At 39.6% G+C, this 22,458-nt stretch overlaps 1 protein-coding gene across 1 annotated transcript in view; it reads right to left on the bottom strand.

Annotated features, from left to right (window-relative positions):
* rorb (RAR-related orphan receptor B) overlaps window positions 1-22,458 on the bottom strand; it is a 43,025-nt gene that overhangs the window by 8,111 nt on the left and 12,456 nt on the right. The window contains exons 2-9 of the mRNA XM_017451281.3: window positions 11,537-11,622; window positions 9,092-9,233; window positions 7,785-8,174; window positions 6,351-6,472; window positions 2,052-2,184; window positions 1,329-1,436; window positions 1,112-1,222; window positions 474-586 (exon numbers count right to left, since the gene is read on the bottom strand). Of these exons, the coding sequence (XP_017306770.1) occupies window positions 474-586; window positions 1,112-1,222; window positions 1,329-1,436; window positions 2,052-2,184; window positions 6,351-6,472; window positions 7,785-8,174; window positions 9,092-9,233; window positions 11,537-11,622 (1,205 nt within the window). The remainder of the gene's footprint in view (window positions 1-473; window positions 587-1,111; window positions 1,223-1,328; window positions 1,437-2,051; window positions 2,185-6,350; window positions 6,473-7,784; window positions 8,175-9,091; window positions 9,234-11,536; window positions 11,623-22,458) is intronic.

The following is a 22,458-nucleotide window of genomic DNA, read 5'->3' as shown; positions in this document are numbered from 1 at the left end:
CATGGTTTTACTCAAAACTTATTGAAACCTGTGTGAAAAGAAAGCACTAAATTTTGCTTACTGGCAATCCTGTGAACTACTCTTTCACGTATTCGAATATCTTTCTGCTCTTATCACATGGGTTATTTTACTGAATGTTAATATGAATTAAGTTTTCTAGTTAATTATCCATTCTTTAATTCTTTAGAATTTGATGCTTACTTTTATTTTCTTCTTCTTCTTCTTCCACACTGTTAAGTGCTAACTCAAACTAACAGCATGGTGGAAACCTGTGTAGTTTGCTGTTTAATTGTGATTCCTTAAGGGATTTCCCAAGCTCAGTTTCGACTACAACAAGTGTAATGTCTGTTTGGTTTCAGTGAGTGATTCTCAAACCACCGATTGGGACAGAGCAAAAATGTGGACTGTTTGAAAAACCACTGGTTTAAAACCATCAGCGATGGTGAATGGTGGAGAATTTAACGCGGTGGTACCTTAGTCAATGCGTCCTCGTCCATGTGGTTCTTCTGCATTATGTGCTGGAGGGCCAAGTATATTTTCTCCTGCAGCTTTTGGACTTTCCTTGGTTCCATTAGCCAAGGTCGATCTGAGGAAACACCCAGTTGTTATTTATCAACTTCTCAGATCATAAAGTACTATATCCATGACTTTCATTAAATCATCTTCAGTATGCACTTCAGTAAGCAGTGTCCAGAACCTATCCTAGGTACACTGGGAGTGAGGCTTGAATACACCCTGAATGGGACGCCAGTCTATCACGAGGCACCACGTACACAAATTCACACCTACAGGCAATTTAATGGCACCAATCTACCAACTGGCTTGTTTTTGGGAGGTGGGAGGAAACCAGAGAACCCAGAGGAAACCCAGGCAGACCTGAGCTTAGGATTGAACCAAGACTCTGGAGCTGTGAGGCGGTAACCTTTCCGACCTTTTCCACTCAGTGTTTCCTAAGAAAGTTCTTCAATTGCCTAATTTAAGAATGTTAAAAGCTACACTATTGGCTACACCATCATTTGGACTGATGACACTTAAGGCTAGCCAATCAGGGATGGTCTCCACATTCATCCATTCTGAGCTGACCTCCAAACCTTTAAGCAGGAAGACTGACCTGTGGAGATGAGAACGGCTGCGGAGAACAACGCGATCTCCTCTTCCGTCAGCTGCAGAGAGCACAGACTCTTGGCAAAGTCGAACATGGCGGTGACGAGATCGTCGCAGCCTACAGGGGAGAGAAGAGCAAACACTAAGGTGAGACCCATGCAGTCTGAAAAAAACCCCAAAAACCCCAGAAAAACGATTAAAAGCATGAAAGGAATTGGACGTACCGAGCGCTTTGAACATCTGAATGCTGCCGTATTTGCCCTCGAACAGAACCGTGTTGTTGAGAGGGTTAAACGCTCTGCACATTCTTACCAACACCACCTCCAGACAACCTGAGAGACACAGATTAGAGCTTATTACTCATTAACATCACTTTACATCCTCTTTAATAATGTTACATATATATATATATATATATATATATATATATATATATATATATATATATATATATATATATATATATATATATATATATAATATACACGTCCCACAACACGTGTGTGTAATTGTTGAAGTGGCAAAGTTTTCCGTGAGGAGACATTTATTTAAAGGATGTAGCAAAGCATGTTAATAATAATCTGAGGTTAAAGGAATGCCAAAATTTTTGGATTAACTGTTCTTTTAACCATTTAATCTCCCAGGATCCATGAGCAGATCCAGGTTAGCATCCCCTCACCCTCTGAAATACATACTTCTCCTGTTAAGTTTACTGCAGTTACTGAATAATTCATAGCTTTTACAGAATAATATGCTGTCAAATTATGGGAGTTTTGATATTTATGACGTTTCACTTTGTTTCTCTCTATAATTTAAGATAAAGTGCTACATATTTGCCAGATGTTAGACTCAGACAGCTGTGTAAGTGGTATAAAAAAAGCACAAATGTGTATAATTTTATTTGGAATCTAAATAAGTTTGATGGGTTGGAGGGTGAAGGTTCAGACCTGATTTGAGCAGCAGTATCTGGTCGTTCTGACACAGTTCCATGAAGCCGGCGATGCGTTTGGCGAACTCCACCACATACTGAATGGCGTGAGTGATCTGAATTGCACACTGTTGCCACAGCGCCTCTCGCGACTACACACACACAAACACACACACAAACACATATACACACAGCATTGGTTATTATCTATTGTCTTTTATCAAGTTCTATAATGAAGATTTTACATTAAACACAAAATATAATAAAACGTGAAAGTAAGTGTTTTATTAAAGAGCATCTGTGATGATCTTTTACACTTTAAAGTGTCACTCAAATATGAAATTTGTATAATGCACTTCAAGAGAGAGAGACAGAGGCTGGTGAGGAAACAATCCATAATATTAACCGTAACAAGAAATGAACAAAAATTCAACGTGTCATTCTTTCATGAATAAAAATCATTGGCAAGTTGCTCTAGTATACATTTACTTCATGCTGTTATTAGGAAATATAAATAACGTTTAGGGTGGTAACAGTAACTCCACGCTGGTCACTGATTATTTTCCTAAAACAGCATGCGCCCAAGCGTGTTATCTTATGAGCAGTGTTTCCAGTGATGTACTGAAAATGTGTACAGTACATTGTGGACATAAGCAATATAACAAGAAACATTACATTACAAAAACAAAAAGGCATCCCAGTGTTTTTCACTGAAAATATACCTCTATTAACAATAATTTTTTTAAAAATCAAAATGTTACAACATTTGTAGGAGTATCATGCAAGTGAGACAGGAATCTAAAGCATGAGGCAAAATGATTTTTATGAAAAATATTTTTATAAATGAAAAATATTTTTAAAAAAGGGAGAGAGAGAGAGAGAGCTGAAAACATTTAAAGTGATATCATTTCGAATTCTTTACCTGTAAACACACTCAATGTCTTGGTGGTGGTAGAAATTATGTTTTTGTCCTGAGTGCACAAATGTTTGTACATTTGCATATAGTTCCCCCCAAAAACGGATTACTAAAACTTAGATCGCAATTTTGGAAAATTTTTAACAATTTTTTTCCCCCAGTGAGTGTTTAGTCTCATTGTCCAAATAATTACAGGCTGCAGCATAATATCGTTTCTGAGGTTACTTTATATATTACACTTTTTAAAAAATCCAATAAATAAAAATCCTGATTCCTTTAGGCTGAATCAGGGATTTTACAGATCTTTAATTGAACGTATGATACTCGGTTTGAAAAAAAAATCCCTTTGCTCACCAGAGGAAACTGCAACAAAAGGAAAAGTTTGTGAAGTTTTTCCATTTATCAAACATCTAGAAGACGAAGCTAAAAATGCTTGTGTCAGCAAATTGCTTTTGCACGATCCGCAGCTCTCTCTCTGCATACTGAATCTTCATGAACGCTGTTTCAAAGGGCTGCTCGATAATTACCCATAATCCATTTGATACAGGGAAAATGAGAAGAGCTTGTGATATGTATCCTGCCTTTGGCCTCCTCTCTTTTTCTCTCTCTCGCTCTCAGTAACAGAGAAGAAATTGGTTGTTGTATAAGACGAGTTTTGTAAACTCTGCGTCATCTCAGGAGTCATGAAGTTATGTTAGAGAAAGAGTCTGTGTAAGTTGTAGGACAAAACAGAATTTGAATATGAGCCCAAATAATGTGTTATGCACAATATCTTGTATACTGAAATATATAAAAAACTACACTTTGTAAGGCAATAACATCTCGAATCAACTTCACAGCTCGTCATGTTACTGAGAACCTGACAAGCACAAAGGTCCTCTGTCTGGAATATCTTCCCGTCAATAAACTTCTCCTTACGGAAAACTTCAGCATTAGACATTTTAACTGTTGCAAATAAAATGTTTTTAATCCCTTTACTGTCAAGTCTTAGATAATGTTCTCAGTCCGTCTGTGGAGCCTGTCGAAGCTGCTGTTATAGAAAACACCTTCTGACCAATCAGAATGAAATTGTGTCCAAAGCATAGCTGCATTGTCGCTCCCGGTCCGCTACGTAAAGCAGACGGCTTTAAAATCTGTTTCTGTGTTGTTACAGCAGTTTCAGCATATCAGTACAGGTATTAACAGTGCACTATGTCACTAAAATTGTAAGAACTCCTCACTGGACTGTGATGCCCCTCCTGGTCAGCAGGGGGCACCACTCTCCAGACTCATGCTGAACTCTGCTACTCATTAGGCCTGATTTGTTACATCTGGGTTTTCCCTATTTAAGCAGCCTTGGCCGACAACTCATTGCTCAGTCTTGAGCCAGTGCCGCCTGCTGCCGGGCCCTTGGGTCAGTTTGCGGACATGGCAAATGTCCACTGCCACCTTCTATTGTTGCTCTTTTTGTAAAGACAGTAGAAAGTAAAGACTATTGTGGATTACCTCTGCCTCCTTGGATTTTGCTACCTCTGCTCTTGGATTCATTACGTGGGAAATAACTCTGCCAGTAAACTCAGTGACTTTGTACATGAGAGACCTGGATTCGATTCCCACCTAAGACAGCCTCGTTACAAAAATATGTGACACTACTGTGATCTTGCAGTGATTAAAATGGCTCATTTTTAGGAATCAGAGTCATATTTATCCACGCTGGAGTACCTAGACAGGAGGGAGTGGATCAAAGTAAAGTAAAGTAAAGTAAAGTAAAGTAAAGTATTCACAGCGCTTCACTTTTCCCACATTTTATGTTATGTTACAGCCTTATTCCAAAATGGATTAAACTCATTATTTCCCTCAAAATTCTACAAACAATACCCCATAATGACAAGGTGAAAGAAGTTTGTTTGAAATCTTTGCAAATTTATTAAAAATAAAAAACAAAAAAAGCACATGTACATAAGTATTCACAGCCTTTCCCATGACACTCAAAATTGAGTTCAGGTGCATCCTGGTTCCACTGATCATCCTTGAGATGTTTCTACAACTTGATTGGAGTCCACCTGTGGTAAATACAGTTGATTGGACATGATTTGGAAAGGCACACACCTGTCTATATAAGATCCCACAGTTAACAATGCATGTCAGAGCACAAGCCAAGCCATGAAGTCCAAGGAACTGTCTGTAGACCTCCGAGACAGGATTGTATCGAGGCACAGATCTGGGGACGGGTACAGAAACATTTCTGCAGCATTGAAGGTCCCAATGAGCACAGTGCCCTCCATCATCCGTAAATGGAAGAAGTCTGGAACCAGCAGGACTCTTCCTAGAGCTGGCCGCCCGGCCAAACTGAGCGATCGGGGGAGAAGGGCCTTAGACAAGGAGGTGACCAAAAACCCGAAGGTCACTCTGACAGAGCTCCAGCGTGTCTCTGTGGAGAGAGGAGAACCTTCCAGAAGAACAAACATCTCTGCAGCACTCCACCAATCAGGCCTGTATGATAGAGTGGCCAGACAGAAGACACTCCTCAGTAAAAGGCACATGACAGCACGCCTGGAGTTTGCCAAAAAGCACCTGAAGGGGACTCAGACCAAGATTAAACAAAGATTGAATTCTTTGGCCTGAATGGCAAGCGTCATATCTGGAGGAAAAAAGGCACCACTCATCAGCTGGTCAATACCATCCCTACAGTGAAGCATGTTGGTGGCAGCATCATGCTGTGGGGATGTTTTTCAGTAGAACTGGGAGACTAGTCAGGATCAAGAGAAAGATGAATGCAGCAATGTACAGAGACATCCTTGATGAAAACCTGCTCCAGAGCGCTCTGGACCTCAGACTGGGGCGAAGGTTATTCTTCCAACAGGGCAATGACCCTAAGCACACAGCCAAGATAACAAAGGAGTGGCTACAGGATAACTCTGTGAATGTCCTTGAGTGGCCCAGCCAGAGCCCAGACTTGAACCCGATTGAACATCTCTGGAGATCTGAAAATGGCTGTGCACCGACGCTCCCCGTCCAACCTGATGGAGCTTGAGAGGTCCTGCAAGGAAGAATGGGAAAATTGCCCAAAAGTAGGTGTGTCAAGCTTGTAGCATCATACTCAAAAAGACTTGAGGCTGTAATTGGTGCCAAAGGCGCTTCAACAAGGTATTGAGCAAAAGCTGTGAATACTTATGTACATGTGCTTTTCTTGTTTTTTATTTTTAATAAATTTGCAAAGATTTCAAACAAACTTCTTTCGTGTTGTCATTATGGGGTATTGTTTGTAGAATTTTGAGGAAAATAATGAAGCAAAATGAATTTAATCCATTTTGGAATAAGGCTGTATCATAACAAAATGTGGAAAAAGTGAAGTGCTGTGAATACTTTCCGGATGCACTGTATAAGATGAGCAAGAAAATAAAATCAGACAAATTTCCTCACCTTGCTTTGGTACATCTTGACCTCCTCATACGAGTGTGTCTGCCAGGAGAGCTGCTGCAGCTCTTCGCCCGTGTACTGGCACGTCTCCAGATGAGACTTTATTATGTTCTGTGCAATTCGGTCTGGAGAAAAGAGAGACAGATCCCAACTCATTTGTTTCTCATTAGTGGGAAAATGAAGACCTGCTTTATGGCTTGGGGTAAGTGAAAATAGACATCTGTCACAAAGAAGCTTCACAGAAATCCAAATGTGGATGTAGATTTTGGTCCCTAATGAACAAGCCAGAGGCAACAGTGTCAAGGAAAAACTCCCTGAGACAACATGAGATGAGCACACAACAGTATTTATCATTACAGCAGCTGTGCTTAAGTACAAATCTACAGCATCCAGGTGAGATTAACACTATATTGGCCAGTTGTGTGTTCATGTACAGATATTACACCTACATAATAAACCATTAAGTTTATAAAAACAGTCCAATAAAGCACTTAAATTGGATTGCATTGGGAATTATTGACTGTTCTATTATTTCTCCCCTTAAGTGATCCACAGAATGCTTTTACGAATATCACAGTCTGTCATCTTCAGCTTAAAAAAATAAATAAATCTGATCATTGTTTGGAGGTCCTGATTTAAGTGCGTGTATTTAAGAAGAACATATAACACCTGCAATGCACTGGAATGCACTCTGGATGTTTCTACCAAAAAGAACAAAATACAGAGATTTTGCAAGTGCAATGCAGTTTACTCGGCCTGAAAGGCACTTCAGGAACAGATCATGTGCGTGCAAAATTAATACAGCTGAAGGGCAGGTATTACATTTGCTTAAGTTTGTTTGCGCTAAACGGCACATTTATACTTTACTTAATAACAAGAACATTTATTGAAATTATGCCCCGTGCCCCGAGATAATTTCTCAGAATGTTTTTGAAAATGACACTGTGGTAAAGTTGCTTTTTTTAGATACCAACGACGTTTAAACAGAGACTTTGAAAAAGTTTTCACTCGCATTTACCTTACTAACTTAATTACTTGCATTAACTTACTTACCTTACTAACAAAATGCACACTCATGTCTGCACGCTATATTTTATGTTCACGTCACCTTTGCAACAGTTCTTCATCGCATCTGCCTGCCTTTAATAAGCATTAAACTTGAACTTAAGTTGGAGTCTTCTGGGAGATCCAAGCTATTCTGCAGCACTTGATATAAGCACAGAAAACCTGGAGTACTTGTGTGAGGAATTTCCAAAGATACATCCCTAAGCTGTCAACTTGTAGTACATCCATTATATTCATTTGATTGTATAGCTCCAAGTAGCAAGCTTTTAACCAAGTGAATTGATTCATTCTGAGCCTCCTAACTTGGAAGAAACAATGATAATGAAAATTTTCCAAACTATAAAAAGCAGAATCAGTGAGGCTGTGTCATACCAAGCTCCCCCATAGAAACTCCAGGTGCTAGCTGGCTGTCCTGGTACGAGTTGTAGGGGAAGAGGTCTGGCACAGGTGTCAGGTCGTACACAGGCTCCTGTTTGATGGGCTTCATGCCCGCCATGTCCAGTCCGGACTGGTCTGGGCTCGGCTGAGTTGAGTCCATGCTGTAGTAGGCAGCGGGTGCGCCGTTGGCATGCGTCTTGGCCATGTCAATGACGTGTCCGTTGGTGTAGGCACCACCCAGGTCGTGCCCAAGAGTGCTCAGACTGGACGAGTAAACGTCGCCCGTCTGCTGCTGCCGCTGTTCCTGCAGCCTTTGCTGGTGCTTCTGTACCTCGGCATACAGCGAGTCACGCTGCTTCTTCGACATGCGGCCAAACTTTACCGCTGAAGGGAATGAAATAGAAGGGGAAGAATGTAAGAATCTGCTAGATTAAAAAAAAGCTGAGGTCTGATCAGCTGTGCCCACAAGACATGGTTAAAAAGGTTAATGGCATGAAAGTTGCCAATTAAAGGTTGGTTAACTGAAAGCTAGGCTTTTCCAATAAATCCAGAGCCAAGCAGTTTCCACTTGTCTAATCTATCGATCTTGGTCTTCAAACAAATGTAGGTGCGGCTCTTGTTTCCTGCAGCCACATCGGCCCTTTGCTGATAAAAGCGAGGACCTGTTTTGTACTTCTACTACTACTGTTAATAATAATCTCTCTGGGGGAAAAAATGTGTTACATCCGCCAATAAGGCTGCCATTGTGTTGCTTTTACAGTACAAATGTTTTGTCTGTTTCAATGGAAGCTTGGAGCATTCTTCCCCTCAGTGCGGTTCTTTATGTAGGTGAGAAGGACACAGCAGTCACACTCAGGTGTGGACCAAAACAACACGTGGTCTCAGGCTGCTTCCGAATGAACTGAATTGCAGTGAGAACGTGATTTGGATCTGAACATGACGTGTACCTGGATAAATGTAACTTGCATGAAATGCATGAAATCAATGGCCGATTGCTTTTTGTGCTTCGTGTCCAAAAAGAACAAAAGACTGGCATAGTAGATCTCTAGATGACAATTGTAGGGTGCATTGTGCCAAATCTGTGAGCTGTTATAAAAACACTGGCACGTGAATTTTGAATGACCTGCAAAATCATTGGACTTCAACCCAAAGAAAACTTGTGGGAATATCAGGAACAGCAGTTCAATAGAAACACCACTGACATGACTGATATGATTGGTGTTATTATGGAATGAGGAAGGCACTGTATTGCACACTTCTATTAGTATTACTAGGAATAGTGATGGAAGTGACTGCCTCACCATCACGTGACATGCCCAGAGCGAGACACTTTTGCAGACGGCAGTGCTGGCAGCGGTTACGGTTGGTTCTGTCGATCAGGCAGTTGCGCTGCCGAGGGCATGAGTATGAGGCGTTGTTCTGTTGACTTCTCCTGAAAAAACCCTGCGGTGCAACACGAGACAATAAAGATGCGTCTTCAAAACAATCTTAAACCTGAGTAACGAGCATTGTTAAGCTGTATTTAAGTGCATTTGAGATAAATGATGCCTCTTCTGGCTAAATTTGAAGGCACCGACATTGTCAATCAGCTTGTTATTTTATTTAAGCTGAGATGACAGAGAGTGACACATGCACCATGAACAATTTTAAAGGGAATCTGTGATGTACAACCCAAAAAAGTTGGGAGGCTGTGCAATATGTAAAAAAGGTAAAGAAAAACAGAATACAGTGATTTGCAAATCTCATAAACCCGTATGTTATTCACAATAAAACATTGAAAACATATCAAATGTTTAAACTGAGGAAATGCACCATTTTAAGAAAAAAATATAGAAATTTTTTATTTGATAGCTGCGTCTCAAAAAAGTTGGGACAGGGGAAACAAAAGGCTTTCAGAAGTAAAGATGGGCAGAGGATCGGTAATCTGCGAAAAACTGTGTCTACAATTTGTGGAACAATTTCCAAATAATGTTCCTCAACGTAAAATTGTGAAGACTATTCTATTCTAGAAGATTCTGAAAGTCTGGAGAAATCTCTGTGCGCAAGGGACAAGGGTGAAAATCAATATTGCATGCCTGTGATCTTCGGGCCCTCAGGCGGCACTACATTAAAAACAGGCAGGATTCTGTAATGGAAATCACTGCATGGGCTCAGAAACACCTCCAGAACTCATTGTCTGCGAACACAGTTCGCCGTGCCATCCACAAACGCTGGTTAAAGCTCTATCATGCAAAGGAGAAGCCATATGTGAACATGATCCAGAAATGCCGCTGTCTTCTCTGGGCCAAAGCTCATTTAAAATGGACTGAGGCAAAGTGGAAAACTTCTTTAGTCAGACAAATCAAAATGTGAAATTTTTTTTGGAAACCATGGACGTCGCGTCCTCTAAACTGAAGAGGACTAAAGAGGACTAAAGAGGAGAGGGACCATCCGGCTTTTTATCAGCGCTCAGTTCAAAAGCCTGCATCGCTGATGGTATGGGGGTGCATTTGTGCCTATGGAATGGGCAGCTTGCACATCTGGAAAGGCATCAATGCTGAAAGGTATATACAGGTTTTAGAGCAACATCTGCTTCCATCCAGATTCCATCCCATCTTTACTTCTGAAAGACTCTGCCTCTCTAAGCTATTCTTTTTATATCCAATCATGTTACTAACCTGTTCCCAATTAACCTAATTAGTTGCAAAACGTTCCTCCAGCTGTTTCCTTTTACTAATACTTACTTTTCCAGCCTTTTGTTGCCCCCGCCCCAACTTTTTTGAGATATGTTGCGGCCATCAAATTCAAAATTGCCTTATTTTCTCCTTAATGGTACATTTCCTCAGTTTAAACATTTGAGAAGTTTTCTATGTTCTATCATGAATAACATGTGGGTTTATGAGATTTGCAAATCACTGCGTTCTGTTTTTATTTACATTGTACACAGCGTCCCAACTTTTTTGGAATCGGGGTTGTGAAACCTATTAAGTATTAGGGCTACACAATTATGACTAAAATGATAATACTGATTATTAGTCTCAATGAAATTGGATTTAATCTTTCAATCAAAATAACGCTGGAATTTAACTTCATTGATGGAATAGCACTTTTAAATGCTAAATAAAAACAATATTATAATATAACTAACTAACTAACTAACTAACTAACTAACTAACTAAATGAATAAATCAGCACTAAATCACCACAGACCATAACCAAATATGGTTAAATATATGAACATAGAATTTATTTTAATACTGGATAATTCATTAATTTCTGTTCATCAATATCACATTTCCTTCTGTATATTTTCTTATTGAGCAACACAAATACCGCGATCAGGATTCTACTAAGAAGATTTTTGTTTAAAATACCACCTAATAAACAAACAACTTAAAACGTGTAGAAATTTGTGCATTATATACACTCAATGGCCTCTTTATTAGGAAAACCCATACAGCTGCTCATTCACGCAATGATCCGATCAGGCAATCATGTGGCAGCAGCACCATAATGCATAAAATCCTGCAGATACTGGATAACTGGATAACAGAGCAGCTGTAAAACTGTTCCTAATCAACTGGACGGAGAGTAGATACACACACACACACACACACAATATGTTAAACAAACAGTTCAAGTCTAGTACTAGTGTGAAGATAAGCACATATCTAGTGCTAATCTGCTCTAAACTAAATAAACATTTACGACCCTGGATTATCAGACCAGGGAAAACCAGCTGCTATAGAAAAACGATGCTTTCTCACCTTACACCCTTCACATGTGATGACCCCATAATGGATCCCTGAGGACTTGTCTCCACAGATTTTGCATGGTATGACTTCAATTTGGGCTGCCGAGAGAAAGAGAGAGAAAGGAGAAGGTGAGAGAGAGAGTGTTACGCAATCGCTCGCAGTTAGATAAAGGCTGACATAATGAAGGGCCACTTCACATCTGAGACACTGCTTCTCTAATAATTTTGACACGGGTGGCCCTTTCAGAAAAGCTGTCAACACTGAAGCCCGCTGCGAGGAGAGGGAAGAATGAAAAGGTGCCTTGCATTTGCTACACATGTGTACTCCGACCTCTTCAGCATGTGGCTGGAACAGACTGTTCCAGAAAAAAAAAAAAAAAACAGAGGAAATACAAAGATTGTTTTTGCTCTTTGTTTGATGCTGTGGTTGGCTGTCTTTATTAAAAGAAATTGAACAGAGAGAAACCTCTTCACTTGTTATGTAATGGAGTACAGTACTGATGAAAGACAGAACTAATTTAAAGACAGCAGGGAAAAAAACACTTTTTTTTTTTTTTTTACCTTTATAACACATCAGATCTTGGTTAGAGCTTATGTATAGGTATCTAGAAATTATATGTATTGTGATTTTCACGATTTGCTGACCAAAGAGCCATCAGTGTTTTAATCACTTTCAAATCGTCATTACAATTACATCATCTTTGCTGCATAATCTATGTGTGCTTGAGCTTCAGATCACGGACTGATGACCAGATATTCTTATCTTGAGCTTATGGTTCAAGTTGTCCAGGCCCTGAAGCAGCAATGCACCCCCACACTATCACAACCACCACCATGCTTCACTGTTGGTATGATGTTCTTATTGTGGAACGCTCTGTTGCTTGACACCTGATGTAACAGGCCGCATGTCTTCTAAAAAGGTCCAGTTTCCAATCAGCCCACAGAAGATTATCTTCAAAGGTTCTGGGGTCATCAAGGTGTTTTTGGCAAATGTAAGACCAGCCTTTATGTTCCTCTCAATTAGCATTAGTTTTTGCCTTGCAGCTCTCCCATGGATACAATTTTTGTTGCTCAGTCTCTTTCTAATGGTAGAATCTTGAATGTTGAACTCATCTCAGGCAGTGAGGCCTGCAGTTCCGTAGATGTTTGTCTGGGTTCTTTTGCGACTTACTGGACAAGTCGTCAGCGTGGTCTTGAAGGAATTTTGGATACCGACAACTTCTGGGAAGATTCACCACTGTTTCAAGTTGTCTCCATTTGGAGATAATGGCTCTTGCTGTGGTTCGTTGGCGTCCCAGAGCCTTAGAAATAGCTTTGTAACCCTTTCCTGAATTATATATTTCAATAATGTTCTTTATCATCTGTTCTGGAATTAATTGCTTGCTGTGCTGCAAAGCGGGTGGCTTGTTGAGAACTTCACATTGCTGGAAATGTTCTATTTAAATGATGTTCAGATTCAACAGGGCTAGCAGTAATCAAGCCTGTGTTTGTCTCGTCTAACTGATTACTACTAGAACTGATTAACTATTTGATTGAGTAACTAGTTAAAATTACTGTTCACACAGGGACAGTTGGTGTTCTTTTTTGATGATCTTTTTTAAAAGATCATTTAAAAACGATATTTTGTGTTTTGTTTGAAGATCTGAAACTATTAGGTGTGACAAATATGCAAACATTGAAGAAATCCGAAAGGGGGCAAATACTTTTTCAAAGCAAAATGGAGTCAGTCAAAATGAAAATGGAGTCAGCCAAAAGATTACTAATGTGAAACCGGGGTAAGGTGTAGGATTTGCAGGGTGGCAATTGATATGGAAGAGTGCCAAAACACAAATGCAGCTGTCAATCATTTCATATTCATGTGCTGACTGGCTCATCTGAAGTTTTATTGGAGAATAATAATACTATGATAAAATATGAAGCGCCTTTTCAAAGTACCTGATGATTGGCAGGTATGCAAAATTCATATTTGATTGCAATTACTCACAATATGCACTATGGATGATTTATCATGCAACCCTGTTTTATAGTAAAGCGTACATTTTTTTATTCATATCAGTAAGAGAAATATTGAAAACTACAGTTCCAATTAAAGTTACAGGACAGGCTTTCGCAATGACAAAAGAGATACACAATCCAGAACTGCGTCCTTATCTGAGATAGAAAAATTGGAATTAAAATGAGGAGGAAAGAAGACTGGACCAAGTCAGAAGAATGGCATGACAGAGAGTGTGAGAGAGAGAGAGAGAGACAGAGAGACAGAGAGAGAGATGCATGCTGAGGCTGCATGCTCACTATAAAGAGATTAGCAACCCATTCTAATCCTAAATAATTTCTACACACGTTCTCTACACAGGCTTATCTGATGACTCTCAATTAATTTCTCTGCACATTCCACTGCACCAAAGAGGCTGCATCGCATGTTAAATAAAAAAAAATTAAAAAAAATAAAAACATCTACAAAACTGTTGACATTCTGAATTAGTTTCTTTACTTTCTGCCGGACCATGAGTAACCCAGCGTTCCTCTTTCAGATCACCTTAACTTTAACTAGTTCATTTAAAAGGGAAGGAGCAACAGAAGAAGACGTTTTCTGTAGTGTAGAAATGTCTAGAACTTTCAAACTGGAAACAGAGAAAAGTTTTGGAAAAAAATCCCTGGACGCAAACGGGACAAAATAATTTCACTTACCGACGACATCCGATTTCATTTTCTCCCTAAAGCACTGCGGACACACCTGCACACACATACACAAGCGCATGTGCGTGTGTGTCAGCGCACGGATGTGTCCTATAATCTGTGTCTGTGAATACATGCTCAGAGTAGCTGGTGTGTGTGTGTGTGTGTGTGTGTGTGTGTGTGTGTACAGTGCCCATATTTATACCCCAGGTGTACTAATTTTTATTTTTTTTTTAAATATCAATGGGAATATACTTAAAATATATTTTTCTCATATGAAGCCATAGGGGTGCCAATAATTGTTGCACACCTATATTTTAAAGATTTCTTTTTGATTAACCTGTGTTTTGTTTGAAATTGTTTGATATCCATGAGAGCAGAGTATTTTTGTGATTTTTTTAAAAACAAAATACAATTTCCTTCTTTGCTGATATTTACCAAGGGTGCCAATATTAGTGGAGTTCACTGTATGTTTTGCAATGTCTCTCAACCACAAGTAAAGTTCCAGCATTTTATACTACAGCGCTGTAGAATTCACTAATCTGAAGGCGTTGATTAATTTTCTATAACAGCAGCTTTGACAGTAGTTCCAACAGTAATTATAGGGTCAATTAATAATATGATAATACATTATTGTTTCTATAGTAGCTTATTCACAGGGACTGAATTTCGGATGATCCACATAATCTAAGACTGATGATAAACGGCATGAACGAGAAACATAATTGACATGGTGAAGATTTGGAAGGAGATGTTACTTTACATGGAAGGAGACGCTGGAATCAGCGCTTTACACTCAGAAAGAAAAAACGAGAGACCGGTATCTGATTACTAACTGATTTGATTGGTTTGGCAAGTAGCTATTCAGAAATTTATTAAAGCCAGACACTCGCAAATCAATAATCTTGGTAAGCAAACAACACTGATCATTTCACTCCTTTATTCGGGATGATACTTCAGATCTTCATCATCCAAAACCGTACAGCTTCTTTGCACAATGCTTATTGTTGCCCCAAAACTTTATATTCGAGTTCAGACACGATTATTGTTGCAATCAAAACAAAAACAAACAGAACCGCAATTAAATCAGTTAAAACAAATGTGGTAAATGGTCTGCACTTATATAGTGCTTTTTTAACCTTAGTGGTTCCAAAGCGCTTTACACTGGTTCTCATTCACCCATTCACACACTCACACACACACACACACTCACACACCAATGGTAACGGAGCTGCCATGCAAGGCGTTAACTTGCCATCGGGAGCAACTTGGGGTTCAGTGTCTTGGAGTCACATGGGCTGGGAATCGAACCGCCATCCCTACGATTAGTCCCCTAAAGCACTTGGTAAGGTTGCCTGCAATGCTGTGAAACCGCTGAAAGTATTCAATAACATCCATAGCCACTTGTATAACCATTTTTTTCTGCCATCACTGTTTTCCACAATCCAAGCGTCAGATTGAATCGTCAAAGTAGCCTTGTATTTAACTGCATGTTAAGTTCAACTTAGCATGCAGTTAAATACAAGGCTAGTAGAGAATGAAGAATATGTTAGTACTGACGATTCAATCTGACACTACGTCACTGGCTGATGGGGCTGTAGTCAAGACCACATTTGTCAAGTCCATGACAAGGCCAAGACCAGGACTAGCAGAGACCGAGTCAAGACTGAATCGAAAAGTGGTCAAGGCCAAGTCAATGTCGAGACCGAAAACCATCATATCCTTCATCAAAGTCTTTACTTCCGTTAGTTGTCTTCATTCATGCATTGCACCAATGATTAGGCTGTTTTCTAGAAGAAGGAATTACTCAAACGTTGTGCATTTGAAAAAACAGCACAAACATTTTTCCCAAACTCTCAGTCAAGACCAAGACCATATTAAGTGAGACCACTGCCTGAGACTACAGTATACAGAAAACATCTCAAAACCAGATTCAAGTCCTACAGGCATGAGTAGGAGACTCCTAGGAATATGACTATGAACACCTCAGACCACTTTCTGTCATACTGATCATGTAGAGATAATTTTTTGTTTGACGTGCTGCATGTGTGCGAAAATATTTTGCCAGAGCATCAAGATGAAGTCTCTTTACCTCCCTCTCCCTCTCTCCTTCTGTCGAGCCACACATGATTTTATGGAGATGCCAGTGATCCTGACCCTTTCTGCTCTCCGGACCTGCCTGATCCATCATCATACTTTATCTCTGGATGGAGCTCTCATCAACTGGAGGCTACAGCCTGGAGATTGATTAGGATGGTACCGCTTGAAGTACCATGGAAATGGTTTTGGACCTTAATTCCACATGGACATTCCTGCTGTGATTGCTGGGACTACGGTTGCAGCGATGGCCTTGGGACTGCAATTACCACATACAGTTTTACACTCAGGTCTCCTTTAGTGAACAGTGGACTAGTTCAACACACAGACTTCATATTAAAACCATAACGAACTTTCTTTTGCTTTCACACTATCCGTTGTTACCCAGATGAGGACGGGTTCCCTTCTGAGTCTGGTTCCTCTCAAGGTTTCTTCCTCATATCATCTTAGGGAGTTTTTCCCTCACCGCCGTCACCACCGGCTTGCTCAATAGGGATAAATTCACACACTTAAAATCTCTACCCTGTGTTTATATGTTTCTGTAACGCTGCTTTGAGACAATGTCCATTGTTAAAAGCGCTACACAAATCAAATTAAATTGAATTGAACTGAATAGAGAGATGTACTCACAATATAGGTTATTGTCTTATCACAGGTTACGTCAAATAAAAACACTTTTGAACAGCCATAAAGTGAAGGTGTTATAGAAAAGACAGGGTTGTGTGCGGATCAGGTTTGGCACACACATAACTGCAAATACGACTTGTGCTTAACAGATAAACTTGCAAACAAAAGTAAAATGTATGGTTGATAATCAGGACATTGGTTATGGATATGTATTTAAATGTATGCTTTGGTGTGCACTTTAATTTATTTTAGACTAGAATTTTTATTATTATCATTTATTTATTTATTTTGTACTAGAATCTGTCATTTTTTGTCCAATAACTATAACCGATGTCAGTTCTGTATTGCTGTCTGCCATCAAGGAGCACTGGCCCAGTCTGCCTAGCACCAGAGACAAACTGGGTCAAACAATGTAACTGAATGGAGAAGACACACACACACACACACACACACACACACACACACACACACACACACACACACACACACACACACACACACACACACACACACACACAAAAAAAACACTGCAGTCTTGTGTAAAATGATGTCAAGTCCAAACTGTCCATACGCAGGTCTATTTTTATCCTCCCAAAAGCAGGACAGTCAGGCATCTGTCAGCATTCAGTGATGATGTAAACTTTCAGTCTATAAGCAGAAAGTTTATTCACAGTCCCCTCCAAAACTACTGGAAGAGCAAGGCCAAATCATTTGTGCTATACACCAAAGACATTTGGGCTTAGGATCAAAAGATGGATATGAAATGAGAGTTTAGGGTTTCCTGGTTCTGGTGGAACAGATAAGTCTTCAAGTAAATTAAAGTAAATAACACTTCTTTTTTGGTTGCATATCCCTTTCTTGCAGTAACTGCATCAAGCCTGCGACTCAGTGACATCACCAACCTGTTGCTTTCTTCTTTTGTGATGCTTTCTCAAGCTTTTCCCAAAGCCACTTTCAGTTGTTTGTTTGTTTCGGGGGAGTTCTCCTCTTCAGTCTCCCATTTAGGAGGTGCTCAATTGGGTTAAGGTCTGGAGACTGATTTGGCCAGTCTAAAATCTTCCACATTTCCCCCCCGATCAAGTTCTTTGATGAATTGGCAGTGTATTTTGGATCATTGTCTTGCTGCATGACAAAGTTCCTCCCAATTTATTTGGATGCATTTCTCTGTAAATTGGCAGACAAAATGGTCCTGTAAACTTGAATTCATTCTGTGACTTCCATCATGAGTTCCATCATCAATAAAAATTAGAAGCAGCCATGCAAGCCTAAGCCATGACACTACCTCCACCATGTTTCACAGATCAGCTTGATTTAGATCTTTTCTTTCTACACACTTTGGTCTTTCCATCACTTTGGTAGAGGTTCATCTTGGTTCCAGAACTTTTGTGCCTCATCTCTATAAATTCCAATCTGGCTTTCTGATTCTTACTGCTGATGAGTGCTTTGCATCTTGTGGTATGGCCTCTATATTTCTGCTCTCCATATCTGCTTTGAATGCTGGACTGTGATACTTTCACCCCTGCCCTGTGGAGGCTGTTGGTGATGTCACTGACTGTTGTTTTTGGGCTTTTCTTCACAGCTCTCACAATGTTTCTGTCATCAGCTGTTGTTGTTTTCCTTGGCCGACCAATTCGGTGTCTATTGTTCAGTACACCAGTGTTTTTTTTTTTTTTGGTTTTTTTTCATTTTCAGGATATTCCAAATTGTTGTATTGGCTATGCCCAGTGTTTGTGAAATGCCTCAGATTGTTTTTTCCACCTCTTCTCAGCTTCAAAATGGCTTGCTTTTCCCCCATAGACAGCTCTCTGATCTTCATGTTGGCTTATCCTTTTTTAACAACAAATGCAAACTGAAGCTAAAACCAAGCTATTTGAGCTATTTATTTATATTTATTTATTTATATTTATTGAGCTCTTTATTGTTTAAACAATTAGTCTAACAGGACACACCTGGGTAAAAAGAAATGCCGGTCAGTAACATGTTCCAATATATTATCTCACCTACAAATTGGGAAATAAAAGGTGAAATTCTAACCTCTCTTCCTATATTCATCTTTTGATCTCAAGCCCAAATGTCTTCAGTCTACAGCAAAAACAACTGAATTGGCCTTGCCGCTGCAATGGTTTCGGAGGGGACCAAACGGTTTTGGAAAACAAAGAAACCGCCATTTTGTTTAACCCTGGCCAGGCGTGTTACGTAGATTGTTTCACAAATCTCTTTGAAATCAGTTTGTAGGATGAGTGTGGTAGTGGGATGCTGAAGAGCGTGAAGACGCTCTGTAGGTGTGTGTGTGTATGTGCGCATTAGAATGGCCAGAGGCTCTACATGCGTAGGCCTGTCATAAAAAATAAGGAGATGTCCGTGTCTGTGCCCCGGTTGCCAGGACGACCAGCGCCTCCCTGGGGTTTGTGGGTAGGAAGCGCGTATAGTCGGCCTGTCACTGCGATCATCCATACCACTGTCACGTTCAGGCAGGATGTGATGTCAGAACGCCCCCCCGCCCAACCCTCAGAACGTTTCATCAGTAATGTTTAATCCCTGCTTTTAGTATAACACACACACACACACACACACACACACACACACACACACACACACACACACACACACACAGGCAAAAATCTTAAAAATCACACAGTAAATAAATCTTTAGGTGATAACATTTGGGGCAAAAGGTCACATAGTGCTTCAATTCATGCGATTTATTATATGATAGATATTAAATAAACAGATAATAGTAGCTGGCAATTGTAATATAATTCAGAACACAATTCAAAAAATCAGCTTGTTTATTAACATGTTAATTAATTGATTTATCTTCGCCATCAGCCTACACACACACACACACACACACACACACACACACACACACACCAGGATTTCTCGTTTTTAACAATCATATCTATGAATATAACTACACAGATGTTCATGAAAAACACAGATTTTGGAGGCTGTGAATTTCCACCACAGGCAAATTATTTTACGATTCTCTCTCAAGGACCTGCTAACAGAAGTAACAAAATACGCAGTGACGCTGCTGTGTGTTGGTGTGTATAAAGACACGTCTGCATGTCTTAAGGCCTATTAGCCATGAGGGCCTCTTTACCTCTAGATTATGTAAGACAGGGAATGCAGTGCTGGCGATTCCATGCTTAATTCAGCTTAGCCGAGGACATTAGCATACTGCAGTTTAATGTGCATGTGGTACAGGCACGGCCTGAATTTCAGGGAGTTGCTAAATAAAAAGACATGGTTTGCTTTGTATGTGTGTGTGTGTGTGTGTGTGTGTGTGTGCATGAGGAGGAGAGAGGAAGTATGTGGACTGTAGTAATTGAATCCTAATGACAAGGTGCACATTAATGTCTCTGGAGAAAGATTTCCTCTCTATAGATTTATTTAATTAGAATCGGTAAAGTGGCTAGGAGTACCTCAACTTAAGAACGAACACACATACACACACACACAACCACACAACCTGTGCCATATTAAGCCTTAAGAAAGCATCTCTGCCATGATGTAATGCTAAAACGGATGATTAGCACATTAATAATAATTACAATCATTAGATATTTGTTATTATTAGCATTCTGAGAACAACACAAGCCTCGAGGGTGAATATTAAAGTATACGAAGCTTTTTAGTATGCAAGTCCACATTTTGAAAAATGGATTTGATACTGAAGCTTGCATTAAAACATTAAAAATCCTTTGAACATGAACTCAGTTTCTCAGGAATCTTTATGAGCTTAATTCCAGTGTTGTGTTATTTGGCTGTTTGCCTGTTGACATGCTAAAGCTGTGTATGAATATTCTAATCGGAGGCTCAGATATGCGCTGTGTAGGCGAGGGATTATTTCCACTACATGTGCGTGCACGCACACACACACACACACACACAAAGAAACACATATGAACAAACATCCTATGTTTTGACTCCATGTTTCTGGTTGAGGGGCATCGTGTCACTGATAAAAATGTACTCTTGACTTACAACACTTTGGTGGAAGATGTGTGTGTGTGAATGAACTGCCCAAATGCCACAACAATGAACAGTTATAAAGATACAGTAAAGACTTCTGGATGAAATGTTGATGTAGCTATACAGATAGCAGGATTCCAGGCACACAATGCCCATAAGGCTCTGCAGGCTGCGATCCATTCTGATCAGTTTAAAAGTTCCTCGGACCCTTATGCGAAGCGAGTTCATAAGCCACAGCCTCTCTCGACAATCTCTCTCTCACGGCAAATGGCATGTGCAATCGGGAACTCAAGCAGACTTAATGATTTATAATTGACTTTAATGAACCGAACTATGCTTATTCAAAAGTATTTCAAAACTGCTTATCGTTATTTAGTTGAAACAAAGACATATTTAAATCGAATAATCAAGTAGAATTAATAAGGTTAAATTTACAAAACATCAGAATCCTTTGTTTGTTTTTTTTCTGTGCGCTCTACTTCCTCCAACGGCTCCACCCTTCACAATGAGAACTCTTAAGGGTCCCTCTGTAGGGCTCGAAACTCATGCGCTTGAACATCATTTTGTCAAGTTGAAGCTTATGTTGTTTTTTTCCCCCACATAATCACTGAAACATATGTAAACGAATGCACGAACAAGCGTTGTCATTTAATCTTGAACAAACTTCCCCATGTTTTTGTTTACTTACGGCTGTTCAATATATTTTTCTTATATTAAGTCAATGTTTACACCGGGAAAGTTATTTGTACTCAGTATTGAGTTATGCAGCTGCTTGAGAAAGATTTAACCCCTGATCTTAGACATGCAAATACAACGGTTTCTCTTTCCTTTGCTGACTTTATGGAAATTCTGTAAATCTGGCTAAACATTTGTAAAGAAGTGCTCCATGTGTGCCAGGTGAATGGTCTGGAGATTGCAGAGACCGTGTCAAACCCGCTAGATGATGGAGTGTAGAAAGTAGTACACTTTGATTGGTGGTTGTACAAATATGACCGAGAGGCCCCAGATTGGACTGGCATGTGGTGCTCATGCATGTTTAAGATCTTTTGCCTTGGGGTAGGATTCAAAGACATACGCTTAGGGTGGTCAGATATGGATGATGGATCTTCAGGCATTACCAGTATTTAGATTATGAATGTGGTGAAATCTGTGAGACATTCATATGGGGTTAAAATAAATAGATTTGTGATCCACAAATAAATGTAGTGAGATTGACAAAAATGAAACAAATTGACAAACGCATTGAATGAGATCCACAAATATATGTTAGTAGTCATATTGCACCGAACGCACATATTAGGAAGGCTCTCCATGATGGTCGATCAGGAGGAATGACGACAGGAGAGTGGTTCTAATCATCTAACAACATCACTGTAGCGACATCCAAAAGTATTTAATTTTATTTATTTTCCTGAAACTACTAACATATATTTGTGGATCTCATTCAATGCATTTGTGAATGAGGTTTAATTTAAAATCTCACTACATTTATTTGTGGATTGTAATCTCTTTATTTGGTATTATGAAACAATTCTAACCCCATACGTTCAGGCTGCT

Source organism: Ictalurus punctatus, chromosome 22 (assembly GCF_001660625.3).
Source record: "Ictalurus punctatus breed USDA103 chromosome 22, Coco_2.0, whole genome shotgun sequence".
Classification (NCBI taxonomy): Eukaryota; Metazoa; Chordata; class Actinopteri; order Siluriformes; family Ictaluridae; genus Ictalurus; species Ictalurus punctatus.
This window is presented reverse-complemented; position numbering and strand designations above follow the sequence as displayed.